General features: G+C 41.7%; 1 protein-coding gene across 1 annotated transcript; it reads right to left on the bottom strand.

The window, feature by feature from the left end:
* Positions 1 to 6,269: 6,269 nt before the first annotated feature.
* Positions 6,270 to 17,783, bottom strand: idh3g (isocitrate dehydrogenase (NAD(+)) 3 non-catalytic subunit gamma). The gene is given in 16 exon segments (XM_036533722.1): positions 6,270 to 7,515; positions 8,353 to 8,502; positions 8,981 to 9,041; positions 9,913 to 10,007; positions 10,467 to 10,613; positions 10,994 to 11,096; positions 11,538 to 11,548; positions 11,550 to 11,591; positions 11,593 to 11,673; positions 11,918 to 12,050; positions 12,453 to 12,513; positions 12,755 to 12,870; positions 15,145 to 15,242; positions 16,154 to 16,165; positions 17,126 to 17,173; positions 17,683 to 17,783. Coding segments are annotated over 15 exon segments (1,212 nt in total). The 5' UTR covers positions 17,767 to 17,783; the 3' UTR covers positions 6,270 to 7,515; positions 8,353 to 8,382.

Raw genomic sequence — 17,783 nt, 5'->3', positions numbered from 1 at the left:
TGGTTTGCAGTTTCAGTGAAGCCTGCTTTCACCAAGACAGCTCACAGGCTTACAGTTTAAAACATAGGCCTATGTAGCAAGAGTGGATTCTGAAGCAAAGGCTCTTCCCAAAACCATGCCCCACATCTTCATTCAAATCAGAGGTTTGTCAAGCCCTCCTCTGAAGGGCAGCAGCCACCCTCTGCCGGCTCAGGCTGTTGTGGTTAAGCAGTCTTTGCACAGCTTGCATATCACCATACCTAATTCCCACAGTAATGCTGTCTGCATGAGCATTAAGTTTAACTGAATGTATATCTCCATCCACAGCTAAACCAGCTGATTGGCTCCTAGAAGCCTAAGTAGTAGCTCAACAGCAAGGCCATATATAGGGGGCTCTGAAAGGAGGCACCCCTGTTTAATCCACCTCTAGAATGAGAGATGGAGAGACTGAGAGGACTTCAGACCTGTTCTGTCATTCAGACAGGAGGAGTGAGGGAGAGAGGACAGATTTGGCAGAGCTCAATACTGTGGGATGCCACTGACATCATGTTCATGTTATGCAGGTGTTGGATTTTCTTCTAATTTTAATTGCTTACACAGGTTTTCCCATATGAAATGTGTGGGTTTTTTGGTGTTACACTGCTCCACACATACCCCCTCACCCTACAGAAGGCCAAGGGAGAGAAAGAATCAGTTTGAACAGATTTCACATTTTAAAGAAAATTTTCCATTTACCAATTTGCTCCTATATCATGTTTGTCATTAGCAAGTTCAATTTCAAGTTGGGTGCCTTCCTTCAGTGCCAAGTGTACAAAAATAGTGCACCAGCCAGGTGTTGAATCATCTGTCTTATGGCTACAAACCTGCCTTGCCAACTATCCTTTGACACTGTCGTCCCATATGTTGACATGTATACATTTTGCTGATGGCATAACAGCTTCACCTAGCTTGCAGCTATAGTAACAGCACAACACAGGTCTCCGAAATAACCATTTGTCATAAAATATATGGAAACAGCAATAAACCCTGGAAAATATGGGCCTCTGTGATCCTGTGATGTAAGAAAGATCATAGCTGCCCTCATCAGCTCACTCCACAAGGCAAATTATCACGTGGGCCTTGGGCAACAACACACCCACTGCCACCTCTGAGATGGGGGTCTAGAGCACAGCCTAAGCAGGTGGGATCAATTTCCCCTAGACCCCAGCTGTGAGGAGCCCCTGCTGAATGCACACACATACACATGCACTTGCATACACACATAGTCAGACTTATTTTCTCATACATACCACACACGCACCATGTTGAAACTCCGCCCCCCAACATACGCACACAGATACTATCAAGGGCCATTATCAGGAAGGCCTATATTCCTGCCAGGGATCATACAGCCTCATAGTACCACACACAAAAGGATATGGTGTATAGCCTATATCTATTTTAACATGCTCATGGCGTATAACATGGCGTATGCTAGTCTGTGATTTTTGCGAGATGAGCCTCCTCTTGACTTGTAGGATGGAGGGGCTTGTCCCCCCAACCCCCTACAGATTCCTGATGAATGTGAGGGCTCAAAAGCCATTTTCACATATGAACTTCGGATAATGTCCGGAGAATCAGGTCTGCACATTGTCCGGAGTTGCCCTTTCACACATGTAGCACATAACAGGAGCTTGTCCATGTCAGACGCATTCTCACCTACTGGAAATACTCTGTTTGGTTTAGGCAAGTGGCGGCGCCTAGGTAGAGCGTGCAGGAGGCAGAACATGATGCAAAAAGTAAGCTGCAGAAATCGCAGTGGCTGTGTTCGAAACCGCCTACTGCATACTGTGTATGGCTCTGCTGCCCAGTAAGTACCCAGTATGCGACCAGTAATAATTACATTTGTAGTATGTTACATTGTCGCGTGAAATCATTGCGAGTTTAGAAACGTCCAGATTTCCTTGTGGTATTTTCCAGTTAGACGCCACTTGCATTCTCACGAGTGAAAAGCATTGACGAGTTCATAAAAAGTATTCGCGAGTTGAAGTATTTTCAGGTTTTTCTTTTCAACCTTTTGGTGGTACGGGCACATAATGGGGCACAGAGAAGGAGAAGGCAAATATAGCTATTGTAGGCCTACTTTTGGGTAGCATATAAAAAATAAAAAATATCACACATAGCCATCCAAATGGTGCTACCAGTACACATAATTTATTATTAATTATACATTTATTATAACAGGAAGGTAAGTTTTTGTTGTTCGCTATGTAATGTTAGGTCACCAGTTCACCTATCTCACTATACCTATCACTATTACTTAGCTAGATACTAACCAGATAATAAACTAATAACCAACGTTATTAATCATCGTAAGAGACAAGTTTTGGCAGTATAGCTATAGCTAACTATCTCTTTAACGATTGTTGGACTCAATATAGCATGTATTTGGACGTATCCGCAATGTCAACAAAAGAGTGGAGAGCAATATACAGGCACACAGAAAAGAGTATGAAGCAAATGTCTGTATTCTTCCGGTTTCACGCCAGTCGCATGATAGAAAGATAGAAATGTCATCAACATGCCCACTCGCTTGCAGTGGATTCTCCGGAACATGACCTGCTCTATTCATACATGGACGCAATCCGACATTACACAGACTTTGTACTAGGGAGCTGGCAGAGTGAAGTCCGTCTCATGTCCAGTCCGACTGATTCAGACATTTGCGTTCTCACATACAGCTCCTCTGGCTAATGGCTAGATAGGTTCCGGCTTTCAGTGCATGTCTGAAAGGGGCTAAAGTAAGATATGTTATGATCCATTGAAAGAATAGAGAGCTGACAGACAATTAACTATCCTTCAGTATATCTGCTTTTCCCCATTTTTCCATTCAATTTTTTTCTGTGGTCTTTCTATTTCTACTTTCAGCATTTCTACACTTTGGCCTCTTGACAATCTGTCATTGTCTCTGCCTCTCCTTTAAACTGCTCCCTGCTGAATGTGCATCTTCTTCATACCACTAATCTCTCTTAGTCATCACACAGGAACTCAGTCAGCAAAGATCCCTCATGCAACTGCCCTGGGCTGGTGTAAACTGTCCAACAACATATTGAAATTTGACAGAAAAACAGAGACATGGAGAGAAAGAGACAGAGAAACAACAAAAGAAAATAGTGAGAGAGACAGAGGGAGAGTCTGTCATAGTCTAAAAACACAGTGAGCAACTACCCAGCAATACACTATAACAACTAATAACAAATAATTAAAAGGATATAATGATCAAATCCATCAATTCAGTTTACAACCTTTGTTTATTACTTTACTATTAATTATTGCTATAACTACAGTGTTTAACTACAAATATCTTGTATTTATGTTCATAGTATTAGATGTATATTTGTCTACTGTTTAGCAATCTTTTCAGAATGTATTCCCTGCCAGTAAAGTACACTGAACTGATCTAAAATTAACCAGAAAGAAAGAGGGAGTGAGTAAAAGAGACTGGTAGACAGAAATAAAGCAAGTCTCTAGCTGGAGGTGGGTTGAGGTTAAAATCTTGGCACATAGGACCACGCATCTGCTTCATGAACTACATTCCAGACTCATTATATGCTTTACAGTAGGATATCCCTTTAGGTGCAGTAACCTGCTTAAGGGCACATCAGTGCCTTGCCCAATCCTCTCCATTCAGTCGCACCTTCCTGTCAAATTATCTTTTAAATGAAAGCATTCACCTTCACACTGATTTAGCCAAAGACTATGAATGAGCTCTGTCTGACTCCATTTACATTGAATGATCTGACACTGTTAACTGCTTTGTCCATTCTGTTGCACCAACTACATGACTAAATGGTAAGGTGATGCATGCTAACTAATCCCTGTTTAATTCACTTGTACACTATCGGAGGTGTTTAAGAGCTTGGTGTAGAAAGACATTGGCCAAAGAGCAACACATTCACTGATGAAGACAGGATACTCAAATATTTGTGGGACAGAAAACACCGAACATGGATCTCCATCATAAAACAGTTTGCAAGTGCTTTTGATCTTTGCATGCCCTTTTTAAAAATTTAGGCTAAGAACAAGAGCCTTAAATGTGGATTGCTCTCTGTTGCTGCTCAGAATTGTTTAGCTCTCTTGTCCAGTATAATGTTGTGAAGAACAGGACACGGAGCACATTTACAAAAGATTACATCACCAAACCTTAAATGAGACAGAGACAGATTGACTGATTAGTCTTATCTGGAGCCATGTGGTGTGTGTGTGAACAACAGAGCTGAAGGGAACATACACACACACATACACACACACACACACACACACACACACACACACTAAACTATGGCTTGAAATAGCAAAGCAAATGACCTTGTAGAGCTCAGAGTTCAGATAATAAACAATGACAGTGAGTGGGGGGGGGGGGGGGGGGTAGACACGAACAGAGCCAGAGGACAGAGAGAAAGGCTTGTGCTTACATTCACAATGTCTGCGTGTCTGTGTGTGCAATTTGTACCATTTCTCTTTCTTTCTGTTTATGTCACGTAATTGCTTTAGCAACTCCCAATTTGTCATACCTGAACATGACACGTGGTGCGCCTGAGGGGGGGGGGGGGGGGGGGGTAGGCTGAAGGGTCACTGTGAATTAGAGAAGGAGAAACAATACATGGGGGAAGAATTAAGCCCCCCAAGGGGGAACAGAACCCCATAGGGAGAGAAATGCAGAGGGAAACAGAGAGAACAGAGGCAGAACAGGAAAAGAAATAGAATGTATCAGACAGGTGCATGACACAGGGAATGTGAAGACAGAGAGAGAGAAGGATTGGAGAAGGGAGCAGAAATTTTGCAGATTAAAAAGGCAAATAACAGACAAGGTACATAGGGACACATGATGAACTGGTTCCAGTCCCATCCTGATCCTGTAAAGCTGAGGGTGAAGTGAAGCGAGCTCTTTAGGTGGGGTTCAGCAGGGACCAAAGGGAATTGGGGAATCGATGAGGAGGAGAGAGGGCTAAAGGGTTAAGAGGGCGAAACTGCCAAATGAATCTACAGGGACTGAAATCTAAAATGAGAGATGGAGAGAACATTGGAACCAGTTCAAGGTCTGAGGGGATGGGATTGTTGAGAGAAACAATGAGAGAAGCCAGAATGCACTCTGATCATTTCCAGTGCAATTTACACACCATCCATCCCTCAGCGCTCCCGATCACCACCCACCGTCCCTTATGTTCTCACACTCAGTGCCTGCTTCCTTTAAGAGACAGAAAACAGGCAACGACAACATTTTAGCCATGAAATCAACAGCTTTCTTGATAAACAACTGCAGCCCCTTTCCAGTGTACTCCCTCTCCTCAAAACAACTCTGTCACAATCTGCTGAACACTAATGTCTGTCTAATGTGTGCATGTATTTCATCATCAGCTCAGGCAATTCATTCCACTCTGCAAAACAGGATCCGTCTCTCCTGGTGACAGAGCACCAGAATGTTCAGCCTCCTGCAAGCTCTTCCAGATTTGACTTCTAACTTTTCCTAGGAGGATTTACATCTCAGTCCCTCTATTGACTTCAATTTTTTAATTTTTACCTTAAAACATTCCTGAGCAAGCCCAAAGCACTTCAGATGCAATACACATTTTTAGTTTCCAGAGAGACCAGGCAAATGGACAATTTACAATATTCTAAAATTTGCTGCTTAATTATAGGATTTAAGTACTGTACATGACATTGGCTTGCACCTATGCATTTACACTCTAATTACAAAAGTACTGTGCAATTCTTCTGTAAGCGTGCCAGGAAATGCATGGTTTAAAATTTTCTAATTATATTTGGTGTCGGTACCATGGCAAGCACCACCGTATCATCTAGTTCATCTAGTGCCATCTAGTGGTAAAATAACTACATTCCCAAAGATCAGTTTCCCATTGATTTATACTGGTTTGTACGTCATAATGTAGGGCCCCTTAGAAGACATGGACAAAAAAATGTAACTCCCTCAAGCAATTCATATCCTGAACTTAATAAACCATACCCACAGCTTAGTCATTCACACCCTTACTTGAGCGTGCAATGAACTGAGGGAACAAATTACTAAAATGTGGGTAAAAGGCTGTTAAACTGAGGGTGTGAATTACTAAAGGGAAAATTTTATTTTTTGATCGTGTCCTTTAAGGGGCTCTGTAAAATAACACAACAGAGATAAAACATATCTCTTTATATTTTAAGACACAAAACAAACCCACCCATACCTAATGCTGCTACTTAGGATGATGTTTGAAAATGGCTGTAACCTCCACATGAAAATGTCCAAACCCAGGGGAAATAACTGTTTTATTGAACTGATCATCCAATATACACACATCCATACAGTACACAAAGATAGCCAACTAGACAGACAACTGTAACCGTTTGTTTCCAGTTACATTGAGCTCCAACATGAAAGCCTCACTTTCAGCAAACTCAAAGAACAGGTCAGCACTGCAAGCTCTAGACTCTGTGCTGGGAAGGAACTGGCTGCCACTGAAGAAGTTAGTCAGGGCCAGCATGCTATCAACAGAAAGCTGCTGTTGTGACACCATTCTGACCATAGGGAGAGACAGGTGGAGAAAGAAAAGGGATTTCCTCTGTGCAGTGACGAGCTATTCACAAAGAAAGGCATCACAGCAGTACTGATGACTGGTGATAAACGTGCTGAGGCACACAAATGACAGCCACACAAAGAGGAAGCCCTTTAAGACTAAATCAAAGATGATCTTCTCATAAAAGTGACTTTTGTTTGCCTTGTGGAACATATAACATTCATTAGGAAATCATCTTTTCCTGATCTTAAATTTGGTCTCTCATACAAGCCACTCAGTACAAGCAGAAAATAACAGATAAAGAACATGGGGAAGGAGATACTGGGTTGCAGTGTATGAGTGGAAAAGAAACGTCTCCTTTTGCTGCTCCTACAATAAAGCAAAAACTACAAAGCACAAAGTGGAAATCACAGTATACACACATCTCAAGCATTACTTCAAAATGAAACCTTTCTTGGCTGGTAGTACAAGTATTCATTCTTAAATTTAACTGTGTATAACATGACCTCAGGTGATAAAGATTACAGTGTGTTAAGCATGTACACTATTCCATCAATACAGCAGTGTATCTCTTAATATATCTTGCCATGTCTAACCCAATAAATAGACCTTTTCAATGCAGAAAGATGTACAAAGAACTGGATTTTAAAGTGCTTCACTTCTTAAGCTTTGATCTCTTTAGTACCAAAGGTGACAGTAACAGTTAACTAGGAGAGAATGTCTTTAAGTATACTGGGAATGTACCTGTTCTGGCAAAGCTTTCAAAATTGATCTGTAACATACTTTCACACTAAAGAAAAAAGATTTTCAAACACCCACGGGAGAATGACAATTCGTGAACCCAAATATGGGGTGTCATCAGTTCTATAGAGGGTACTGTTGACTGGAACACAAACCAGTGACAGAGATGACAAGGTAGCTCTTCCCATGGATTCACAGAGCCTCTCTCTTCTGTCTTCAGCTTTAGAAAACAGACTGGCATCATCTGTGGAAATGTGCAAATGCAGGTGTTGAGACCATATGACAGACACTCTTCCCAATGCACAACTGCGCACACACAGATTAGTGAAATCTTCCAGAGATTGCCACAGAACTGCCTACATTCTAGAAAAAGAGCACATGCATTTACAAACTCTCTTTTTTGAAATACTCTTCCACATTATGCTCTGTGTACAGCAGAGTCTCACAAACATTATTTGTGCTAGCTGTCTGAGCTATGACTACCATTATATTACAGTCTCCATTACATTATATAGTCCCCACTTCATTAAACATTACAGCCCCCATTTCATGATGGTCCAGTTTACAATGATCTGTGTTATTTATAAAATTGGTTCTGTTAATTGTTTTATGATACAAACCTTTATTTATGAAATTCTGGAAAAAATATATTTTCCACCAAGTAAACACAGTAAACCGATCCTGAAGATTTAGTTATTTTTTCCTTGAAATGGCATCTATAGGAAAAAAACTCAGTTTGCAAAGATCATTTTATGCCAGGGTTTCCAGGAATGCATCACACTCTAAAAGCAGTCACTAGCTATGCTCACACGCTTGACCAAAGCCCTGATCCAGGGCAACTTACGTAGCACACAATTCTTACACCCTATCCCTTTATAGACGAATATTTCATGGAGAGAAATTTGGTTAAGTAACATACTGTAGGACACAACAGTGACACCCTACTGGTGATTTGAACCGGCAATCTCAGGACCCAAGGAACGACTATGTGTTGCCACTAAATGTTCATTATAATGTATGTTCCAAGTCTTCCCTCCTCGGTGTTGAATGGTGGCTCTTGTTAAGTTGTGTTCAGGATCACCTTTGTGCTGACCGGTGTTCAGTGGAGAGTTTAAGCACGATATTCGGTACTGATTGGTGATGCAGGGGGTCCGCCCTTCTCAATTATCCTCATGATGGACTGGACGACCTCAGAGGTTGTGCCCTGACCCCCAATGTCTGCTGTGTGCAGCTAGGGGATGAGAAAAGTCAATAAACAACACAGCAAGGAAGAGTAACAATGCATTTACATTTATAAAGCATATTTCAGGAAGAAAAATCTAAGAACTCAAACAAAGCTGGCAGAAGTTAAAACTAAACATTGGTGAAGATGTCCACAAAAGCAAAGTGTAGTAAAAGCATGAAGGAGAACATCCTGTTGAGCAGGTGTGGGAGTGTGAGAAATCCTGAACTCCCTAAAAGGTGGGCTTACCGTGAGCTATTCACGTATGACCCAATTATCAAGATTTGGCTGTCTTTGATGACACCCTGCGATTCAAATACATGAGTGACACAAAACATTCCTACCACTGTGGCGTTCAAGAAGCCTCACTTTCACCGGCATTACAGCACTGAATAAAACAAAAAGAAGGAATCTACTGACAGGGCAGATAAAGTATGATTAATCTGGTTTTGCTTCCAGAGAAAACATGGGGAAACGTGCAACCTACCCGAGTCTCATTCATGGTGGTAAGGACTGCGTTTCGGATCATGCTGGCATAGTCATGCAGTCTGCAGAAGACAGCACAGAATTAGGCTTGAGCGGTTCACCTCAGCATCAGCCAGACAGGCTAACACAGATGTAACTCCATCATTGTAACAGCACTATGCACCCTGGCACCTTGGGACCCTTTAAACTGACTGCTGCCCTCAGCCTATATTTGTCTTGCTCTGTTAAAAAAGTGCTAATTATCTGCAGACTCCACACTCATTAGCAGGTAACGACCCAATGGAATGACATCCCCTGTTTAGTGCCAGTCAGAGGTGGACTGGTTCCCCCCTTGAGCTTGGTTCTGCTAAAAAGCTTTGCTCTTTTAGTCACAGAGTTTCTTCTGGCCACTATCATCTTAGCTTAGCTCCAGTATGTTCACGCCTGGAATCTCTGTAAAGCTGCACTGTGACAATGCCTTTGGAAAAAGTGTTACACAAATCAAATTCAATTGAATAATCTCTACTGCATCCCTTCAACTGAGGTAGAGTTCTTTTTCTTCATACACTCAGTTGTTTCAAGCCCCTATTAAATTGTATTTGAGGTAGCCCAAGTCAGCACAGTCATTGACCAGAATGTGAAAAATGCTACAATGTATTTGTGCTCAGCACATGCCAAACAGCACTCAAAGATGGATTACAGAACTCAAGAAAATTTGCGTTCTACCAGCTTTACCATTTCCTTTTTATTACGTACTCCACCTTTGAGTCTGTGTTGGCTGGTTTTGACCCTGGGTGATGAGACAGCAATAAATCAAGTCACGTTTGCTGAAATAAAGGAATGTTCTTCTTTTCATCCATTTTTACAAGTTTCCTTTGAGATGCCTATGCTCCCCACTCAGTGATGTGTGTTAATCATACAGAAACACTGCAACGTGTTTAGGCAGAACATTACTTAAGGTGGTCCAGCATCAGACAGCTGGCCAGAAGCATGGCCGTGGGGTTGGCGATGTTCCTGTCAGCGATGCTCTTCCCTGTGTTCCTTGTTGCCTGGGACACACACACACACAGATTAAATATAAACACCTCTGATCTGATTTTGTCCTTCCCAGGTCACCAACAAAACTGCATTTACCACATCAGAGCGGTCAAAAAGCAAGGAAGCATGGTGGAAAAAAATCTCTGACCGGTGTTCGAGACACTTCTGTCTCTGAAAAGTAACTTTTGGAGGCTGATCTGTTATCCTTTTGCTCTTAAGAGCTGGCAGTGCTGTCAGGTGCCAGGTCAAATCAAACAGCACCTGGGCCTCTATCTTCCCTCCTTCCTTCCTTCCTTTCCTGGCCCTCAGATGCTGAGCGACCCAAAGGAAGCCATGAGTCAGCCTCCACTGTCTGCCTCGTCTCCTGCCTGCAGTCTGTCAGCCCACCACAGCTTCTCCTTCCACTCCCACCCCCACCTTTCAAACACACATGTACACATGCAAGCGCTCCCACATCTCTGCTCTCTCACCGTTTCGAAGACAGCGTAATCGCGGCCATAGTTGGCCCCTGGCACTAGGCCAGGGCCCCCGACCAGCCCGGCGCACACATTGCTGACCACGTTGCCATACAGGTTTGGCATCACCATGACATCGAATTGCTGAGGCTTGGACACCAGCTGATGAGAGCAGAACAAGAGAGGAGAGGGGAGTGTAAGCAGGCTTAAGCACCATGTTAGCTTATGCTATCATTACTTACAGCATTGCATTACATTACATTATATCCAGAGCAACTTACATAGTTTACCATTTTTGTTACACATTTATAACAGCTGAAAATTTACCAGGGAAATTTTGGGGTCAGAGGAAACAGCAGCAGTGCCCCAGTGGGGAAGTGAGCCAGCAAACTTTCGGTTACAGGCCTGCACCATACCGCTATGCTACACTGCTGGAGAGCTGCCTACAACGGGGCGCATGGTCTCAGACTGAGACAGTGAAGCACCTGCCGAGTGCATTACCTAACTGAGGTCACCTGTCTGTGTCTGCAACAGTCTGGTACCTGCATGGTGGTGTTGTCCACAATCATGCTGTCAAAAGTGATGTCAGGATATCCGGCTGCCACCTCCTTACAGCACTGCAGGAACAAGCCATCAGCCAGCTTCCTACGTGGAAAGTGGGAGCAGCAAGAAGTTTTTACAGACAGCCCTGCTAGAGTGACTTTCAGCACACAATGTACAGACTATCCACACTTCTTTCAATCACATTTCAATTCAGTCAATATAAGACATTAAATAAAAATCAATGTATCATCTGGAAAATCTTCACAGAAAATGATGACTCTCAACTCATGAATTGATCTGTAAAAATTCTCTGACTTCACAGAATTTTAATGAATGTGATCCCAACTCTGACGCTTACCACACCAAAGAAAATGACAGACAGATGCACAGAAAGTAGCAGATTTAAATCTTTGGAGTGGCACTACTGTCGTATGTTTGAGGTTTGCCTCAGTAAAGATTCAGCTGGATAATATAGTTGAATAGAAATAAGGTCTGCCTGGATGCTGGTGTCTGCTAAACAAAAGAACGAGGATATTGACTCACATAATGTTGGCCCTTGTGCACAGCAGTTACCCTGCGGCGCCCTTTCTCCCTGGCCCAATTGGAAGGCGTAGTCAGCGATTCGCAGGGAGTTGAGTCGAGTGATGATTTTGAGACTCTCAACCACTCCTGACACACTCTGAGCATGAAACACATACACAGCTGAGGAGACACACACGTGCAAGCACACATGTACATGCGCATCACTGAGAGAAACACACACACACAGGATTGACAGAGTAAACACACGTGCACACACAGCAGTGAAAGAGAGAAATACAAACAAGTTCTGACAGAGAGCCAGGCAAAAGACATGGAGAAAGTAACACCCAGAGATAGACAGACAGACATAGAGCACTGAGCATTCTCTCCCACTCTCTCACCTCATGCTCCAGACTGCTGTACTCCCCTTCTGTGTTCTCCCTGATGATGATGATGTCGATGTTCTTGTGGCGGGTCTGAACCCCAGGGAGGGACTGGCAGTGCATCACGTTAGCATATAAGTCCAGACTTGTCCTGCGAGACAAAAACATTAGAAGAAGAAGTCACTCCTGTCACCCATGCCTGTGTTCACATTGTTATTGCTGAAAAAAGCAAAAGCAAGTATGGGCAATCTACATTTCCAACAGTTTGAACCATACTAATTTAACACAAAATCACTGTGTCACTATATATGTCATCTAGCTTCATCTGCTTCTGCTGGTGAACTAACAGACTAATCAAAACCAAAATTCTTCACTGCACATTCTGTGAGGAATATTTTTCAGATTCTTGGGCATCATTTTACTTTAAATGAAGTTCCGATAATGTGAGTGGATCAAGGAACAAAGTGTTACGTGGTTATGAGTGAATGACCCGCAGTGTGCAAGCAAGAGACAATGGGAGCAGTCATCTGTAACACCAGCGCCAAATGCTGACCGTAGCAGGTTGTTCCTGGACTTGTGGGAGGGAGGCAAGGTGTGGTTGGTCTCTATGTTGCCTGCAGAAAAATGATATACCCAGGGTAAAGAAACCTGATTAAAATAGATGTCTAGAATTTCTGATTATTAAAAAGACAGTCAACATTAACACATAAGTGCTGTGCAAGTGAAGGAGGGTCAGTCCAGTGAACTGCAGGCTGTGTGCCTGTATCGCATTGTTGCTCCAAGAATAGAATAGCAATGACCTTGGCCTGAATGTGCAGTATCAGAGCAGCAGGGTGTGTCTGGTGATGCACTCACCTTTGAGAGCAACTCCATTGCGGCGGATGGCAGTGATGGCATTGTTGATGTCATCCTCAGCGGTCAGCGCAGAGTTCACGTTTACCACCTCAAAGTCTACTGGCACACAGCTGAACCTACAGCACACACAACACTGTCACTTGTACATACAGTCAGGTCCAGAATTATTGGCACCCTTGATAAATCTGCACAAAAATGTCATAAACTAAAAAATACATTTTTTATCAATAAAGGTATTATTTTCCAACATTTGTAAAAGAGTGTGCTTTATTAATGACTCAATGGAATCAATCACTGGAATACATTTTTCAAATTATAAATTTATTTCCCCAAAAACAGGTTTCACAATTATTGGCACCCCTGGTTTAATACTTTGTGCAACCATGCCTAGAAAAAAATGACAGCCCTTAGTTTTTTCCTATAATTTGTGATAAGGTTAGAGAATACGTATGGAGGGATTTTGACCATTCTTCCATACAGAATTTCTCAAGATCACTGGGTTTGCTATGGCATCAGATTTATGTCAAAAGTCGCGAGCGCAGAAAACATGCTTGCGCACAAAATAGCCACCATGCACGAGAGAATTTCTGCTTGGCGAGCGCTGGAGGGCATACACGCTCACGCGAGTTAACTCTGCTCTCGAAACTGAGTTCTGCTCGCGTGATGTTTAATTCTGCTTGCACGAATCGACCTGAGTTATGACATATGGAATATGGGTTGTAAATGCTTACAGTTAGTCCTATTTATTTTTTGTGGCCAAAGAACGAAATAACACAAATAATTTTTTACATTAGGCTAAATGGGGTTGTTTTAGTGAATTCAATTTGCCTATGCGTGTTCATCTGTTCATGAATTAGATTAAACATAAACAAACAAAACAAGCTGTCTTTCGAATCACAGTAGCCTAAATTCACAGTGATACTGCTATTCTTACAGACTGTGCTCTCCCATCATAGGTTGCAATGATAATGTTTAACTTAATTAGTGATTCCTGTTTGAGTTGCTATCAAAGAGCTGTAACCGCTGTATAATGTTTCTTAAGTAGGCTACGGGGGGGGGGGGGGGGGGGGGGGCATGGTAAATTTTCCTGGTCAGTTCAGCTACCAATAACATGCAGAAGCCTGAGGGCTTTAGGTGAAATAAACACACGTCTCGTATTATCACAGAGTCTCCAATAAAATCCGGTAAAGTTAAGTAATTAAAGAAAATAAACGCCTCAGCATTTATTGGCAGTTTCATGGTATTTAATTTGTTTTAAAACTGTGTCATTTAAAAAGCAACAATATACCTAATAACAGCCTAACAATAAAGCTTATTTATATAGCACTAAAATCAGGATAAATGAAATAATTTGCAAAAAAAAAAAATGGCGGTAATACTCCATATCGCGCTGTTGAGCCACCCTAAATCACCACACGTCATTGGAATTAGGGCTTCACCGCGACAGCCCTAATTCCAATGACGTTTGGCAAACTCCAGACACTTTTTGTTTCTTGTGCTCAGTAAGGGCTTTCTTTGTGAAGAAGTTTGTTGGTATGGAGGTGGCATCTTATGGTTCTTTTTGAGACATGGTCACCCCAAAATGCAACCAAGCTCTGCAATTCTTGAACTGTGATCCCTGTGATAATGGCCTCCCTCACCATCTTCCTCACCATCCGTGGGCTGCAACGTGCACTTGAATCCTCTTCCTGCCAAGTTTGTAACTATTTCATATGTTTGAAATTTTCAGATTATTGCCCTCACAGTGGTAAGTTGTATGTTTAATCATTTATGTATTTTTTTGTAGCCATTACCAGACTTCTGAAGGTCAGTTACCATGTCTCTATTGAATTAACTGTTCTTTGGCTTTTCCCATGGTGATGGCTGACAAAGGGATGTTGCATGCATGTTAAATCATTTTTTTACATTAGTGAAACAGAAAGTGATGGATTGACAAAATATAGTTCCTAGAATTCCTAGAACTAGAATTTTGAGAAAGTGAGAAAAACCCCTGGGGAAAGAGCTGCTCATGGGCTAAAGCTTGTGTTTCCCCGTACTGAAATTTTGCCATTATTTCTACAGTTGGCCATTCTCTACAAATGTATGTTATGGAACAAAGTTTTAATAGATTAGTACAAGTTCTGGACCTGACCTGTACAGCTGAATATAGCACCCTCTGTGGGGGGGCTAAGTACACATAGCACCCTGTGTAGTAGGTGAAGTATAGCACCCTCTGGGGCAGGCTAGGTATACAGCACCCCATGTGGTAGGCTAAACATATATGTAGTACCCTCTGTGGCAGGCTAAGTGTATATATAGCACCCTGTTTGGCAGGGTAAGAGTACATATAGCACCCTGTGTGGTAGACTGAGTATAGCATCTCATGTGTCAGGTTCATGACTTGGACAGACCTGAACACTTCCCGGACATGATTCAACAGCTCTGGTCCAATGCCATCTCCTGGTATCAGGGTCACAGTGTGGCGGCCGCCATACTTAGCAGGAGGAGGCTGCAAGGACAGACTTATATTTACTGGTGCCGTTTGTTTCTCAGTGACATTTTCAACATCACTGTCATTCATGTCAGCCCACCCAGTTTGAATTTCAGCCTGGAGAGAACTCTTTCAAACCAACCATTTTTAACTACGAAACAACAGCGCTAAATAACTAAATCAGACAAAACCCTCTGTCTTCATTACTTTACTGCCACATGGGTCTAGCCTGGCATTGGAAATCCCACATGTCAAACCAACCAGATTTTTTTTTTTTTTTTTTTTTTTTTACAGGAATAAAATTATACTCTAATTAATATCAGTATTCTACACTATTAGTATCATTACCATGTGATTATTACCATTTTCTGAGGGAAAAGCACAATCTAAAAAAAAATCTATTGTTGAATTTTGAACACTACAAAACATAACTCAGTACTAATATACCATCATTAAATGATGGCTATTCACTGTGAATCAGCACAGTGATCTGATATTACATCAAAGGCAAAAAGATGAATGAAGGTCCCCAAACCTCTCTGCTCCTGAAGTGACCTCGTTATCAATGGGACCTTCCTTCCTATGCAAGCAGTTACCATCTCTCTGCACCTCATCATTTTTGGCAAATACTTTCTTCTCTTAGATTCAATGTGACTGCTTACAAATGCAAAACTGGAAAGGCTGACTTGGTCTGCAACCGGGGGTGGAAGAAGGGAAATGCAGCAGAGTACCAATTCACCTCAGTAATCACTCAGATGCTCTATAATTTACAAAACCTCTATTACTGCTGCATTTGAGTCTTTAAATGTGTGTGGGATGTACAATGGGTATATTGAGTGTAATATTAGTGATGTGGGTATGAGTAAGTCTGAAATCCTATATGCTGAATACAGTTTAATTTACTGCAGGCATGCAGCCAAGGTACTTACAATGATTTGTCCCTAGTCGAGGAAGGGGAGAAAGATTGGGTAGAGGAAAAAAACAACCATTAATGAGAAAGACAGAAAGATTCCCAACATCCAAAAGCAGATTTATCAAAATATGTAAACAAGATCATTGTGTTTACAACATTCTTATGGGCAGAGAACAGATGAAACAAACAAAAGGAGATCTTAAAAAAATCTGTTTACTGTCCGTTTGGAAAATGATTAGAGACACTTACTGCCACTCTTTCACAAAAATAAATCTGTACAGAAGCACAGTAAGGTTGCATGACAGTATAAGAGAGTAAAAGTACAGCCAAGTACAATGCAAAGTAAGAATCTGTCTTAGAAGAAGTATCATAATTACCATTCAGATTAAGTGGGTCTGTAGTATATAACTTTACTTAATGCGCAAAATATGCATTCATTATTAACTTTGTGTGGTATCAGCGACTTTGGAAGAGGCCAATGAGTGAGTATCTAACAATGCCACAAAAGAAGAATTGTATCACAATACTGACTTGACTTGAATGCATGACAGAGATCTGACAGCCACGATACAGCATAAAGCTAAATTAATTAATATTCATAATTCTTCAGTTGGACAAATATTGACCAGAACTCCTTCGGTGGACCAAGAAATCAAGTCAAGACCTTGGTATCCTAAGTGAAAACTATGGATTTGAACAGCTTTGGTCCTAAACATTTGATGGACTGGCTTGAAGTCTTCTATCATTACACCGTGGTCTAATCTCTTCCCCTTATGAAATTATTTGTAAATGGCACTGTGAGAATATGCTTGTGCGGGGAATAGCATAAACGTCACTTCATGTACAGGCTGTCATAAGGTAACGTTAACATGGGTCCATCTGATAATGTGGTCAAATACTGAGAATTGATCTAGTCTACCTCTCGTGTTAAAATTAAATCTATACAGAATTAGCTACTGTTAAACAATTGTGGGATGCTGGTACTCACTGTGTATGTAGACCTCTCTCTCCAACCACAAAGTGCTGTCCCAAATGCCTAACAACAGAGGGAGAAGAGAGGAAGTTAATACCCTGTAGCTAGAAAGACATAGCGAGCTAAATGCTGTACACAACCAACTACTAAGTTTATCTTGCTAACGGTAGGTGGCCATTGCTGAAGTATTACAGTAGCTAGCAATGCGTTATATACCCCCATGCTAGTTACAACGTATCTGTGCTTCAGAATCTAGCATCTTGCTTGCCAGTTAATTGGTTACCCATTTTTACAAGCTTTTGACAGGATACGCTCAATAATTTTAGGCCCCATATCTCACTAATTTCCGCAACTACGCACTATAATTAACATAAACTACAAAACAATCCAGCTCATTAAATTATCTCACTATACCTAGATAAATCAACCAAAACCCAAGTTCTGTCATCACCACCATTTTAGTTAGCAGTGCTTGACCTTGCGTGCTCGGCGAAGGCAACACTGACGGTTTTTACCGTATTGTAAGCGATAGAATTATTCACCAGAGAAATTATAAATATGACACATCTTACCATCAAGCGATTTGTGAACTGTCCGCACCATATTGGTTTTAAGACTTTTCCGGAGAGAAACTGCGCTGGGTGAGCGGCGGCCATCTTGATGTGAGTGTGAT

This window comes from Megalops cyprinoides, chromosome 7, assembly GCF_013368585.1.
Source record: "Megalops cyprinoides isolate fMegCyp1 chromosome 7, fMegCyp1.pri, whole genome shotgun sequence".
Taxonomy (NCBI): domain Eukaryota; kingdom Metazoa; phylum Chordata; class Actinopteri; order Elopiformes; family Megalopidae; genus Megalops; species Megalops cyprinoides.
The sequence above is the reverse complement of the archived record's forward strand: the minus strand, read 5'-3'. Positions and strand labels throughout refer to the sequence as shown.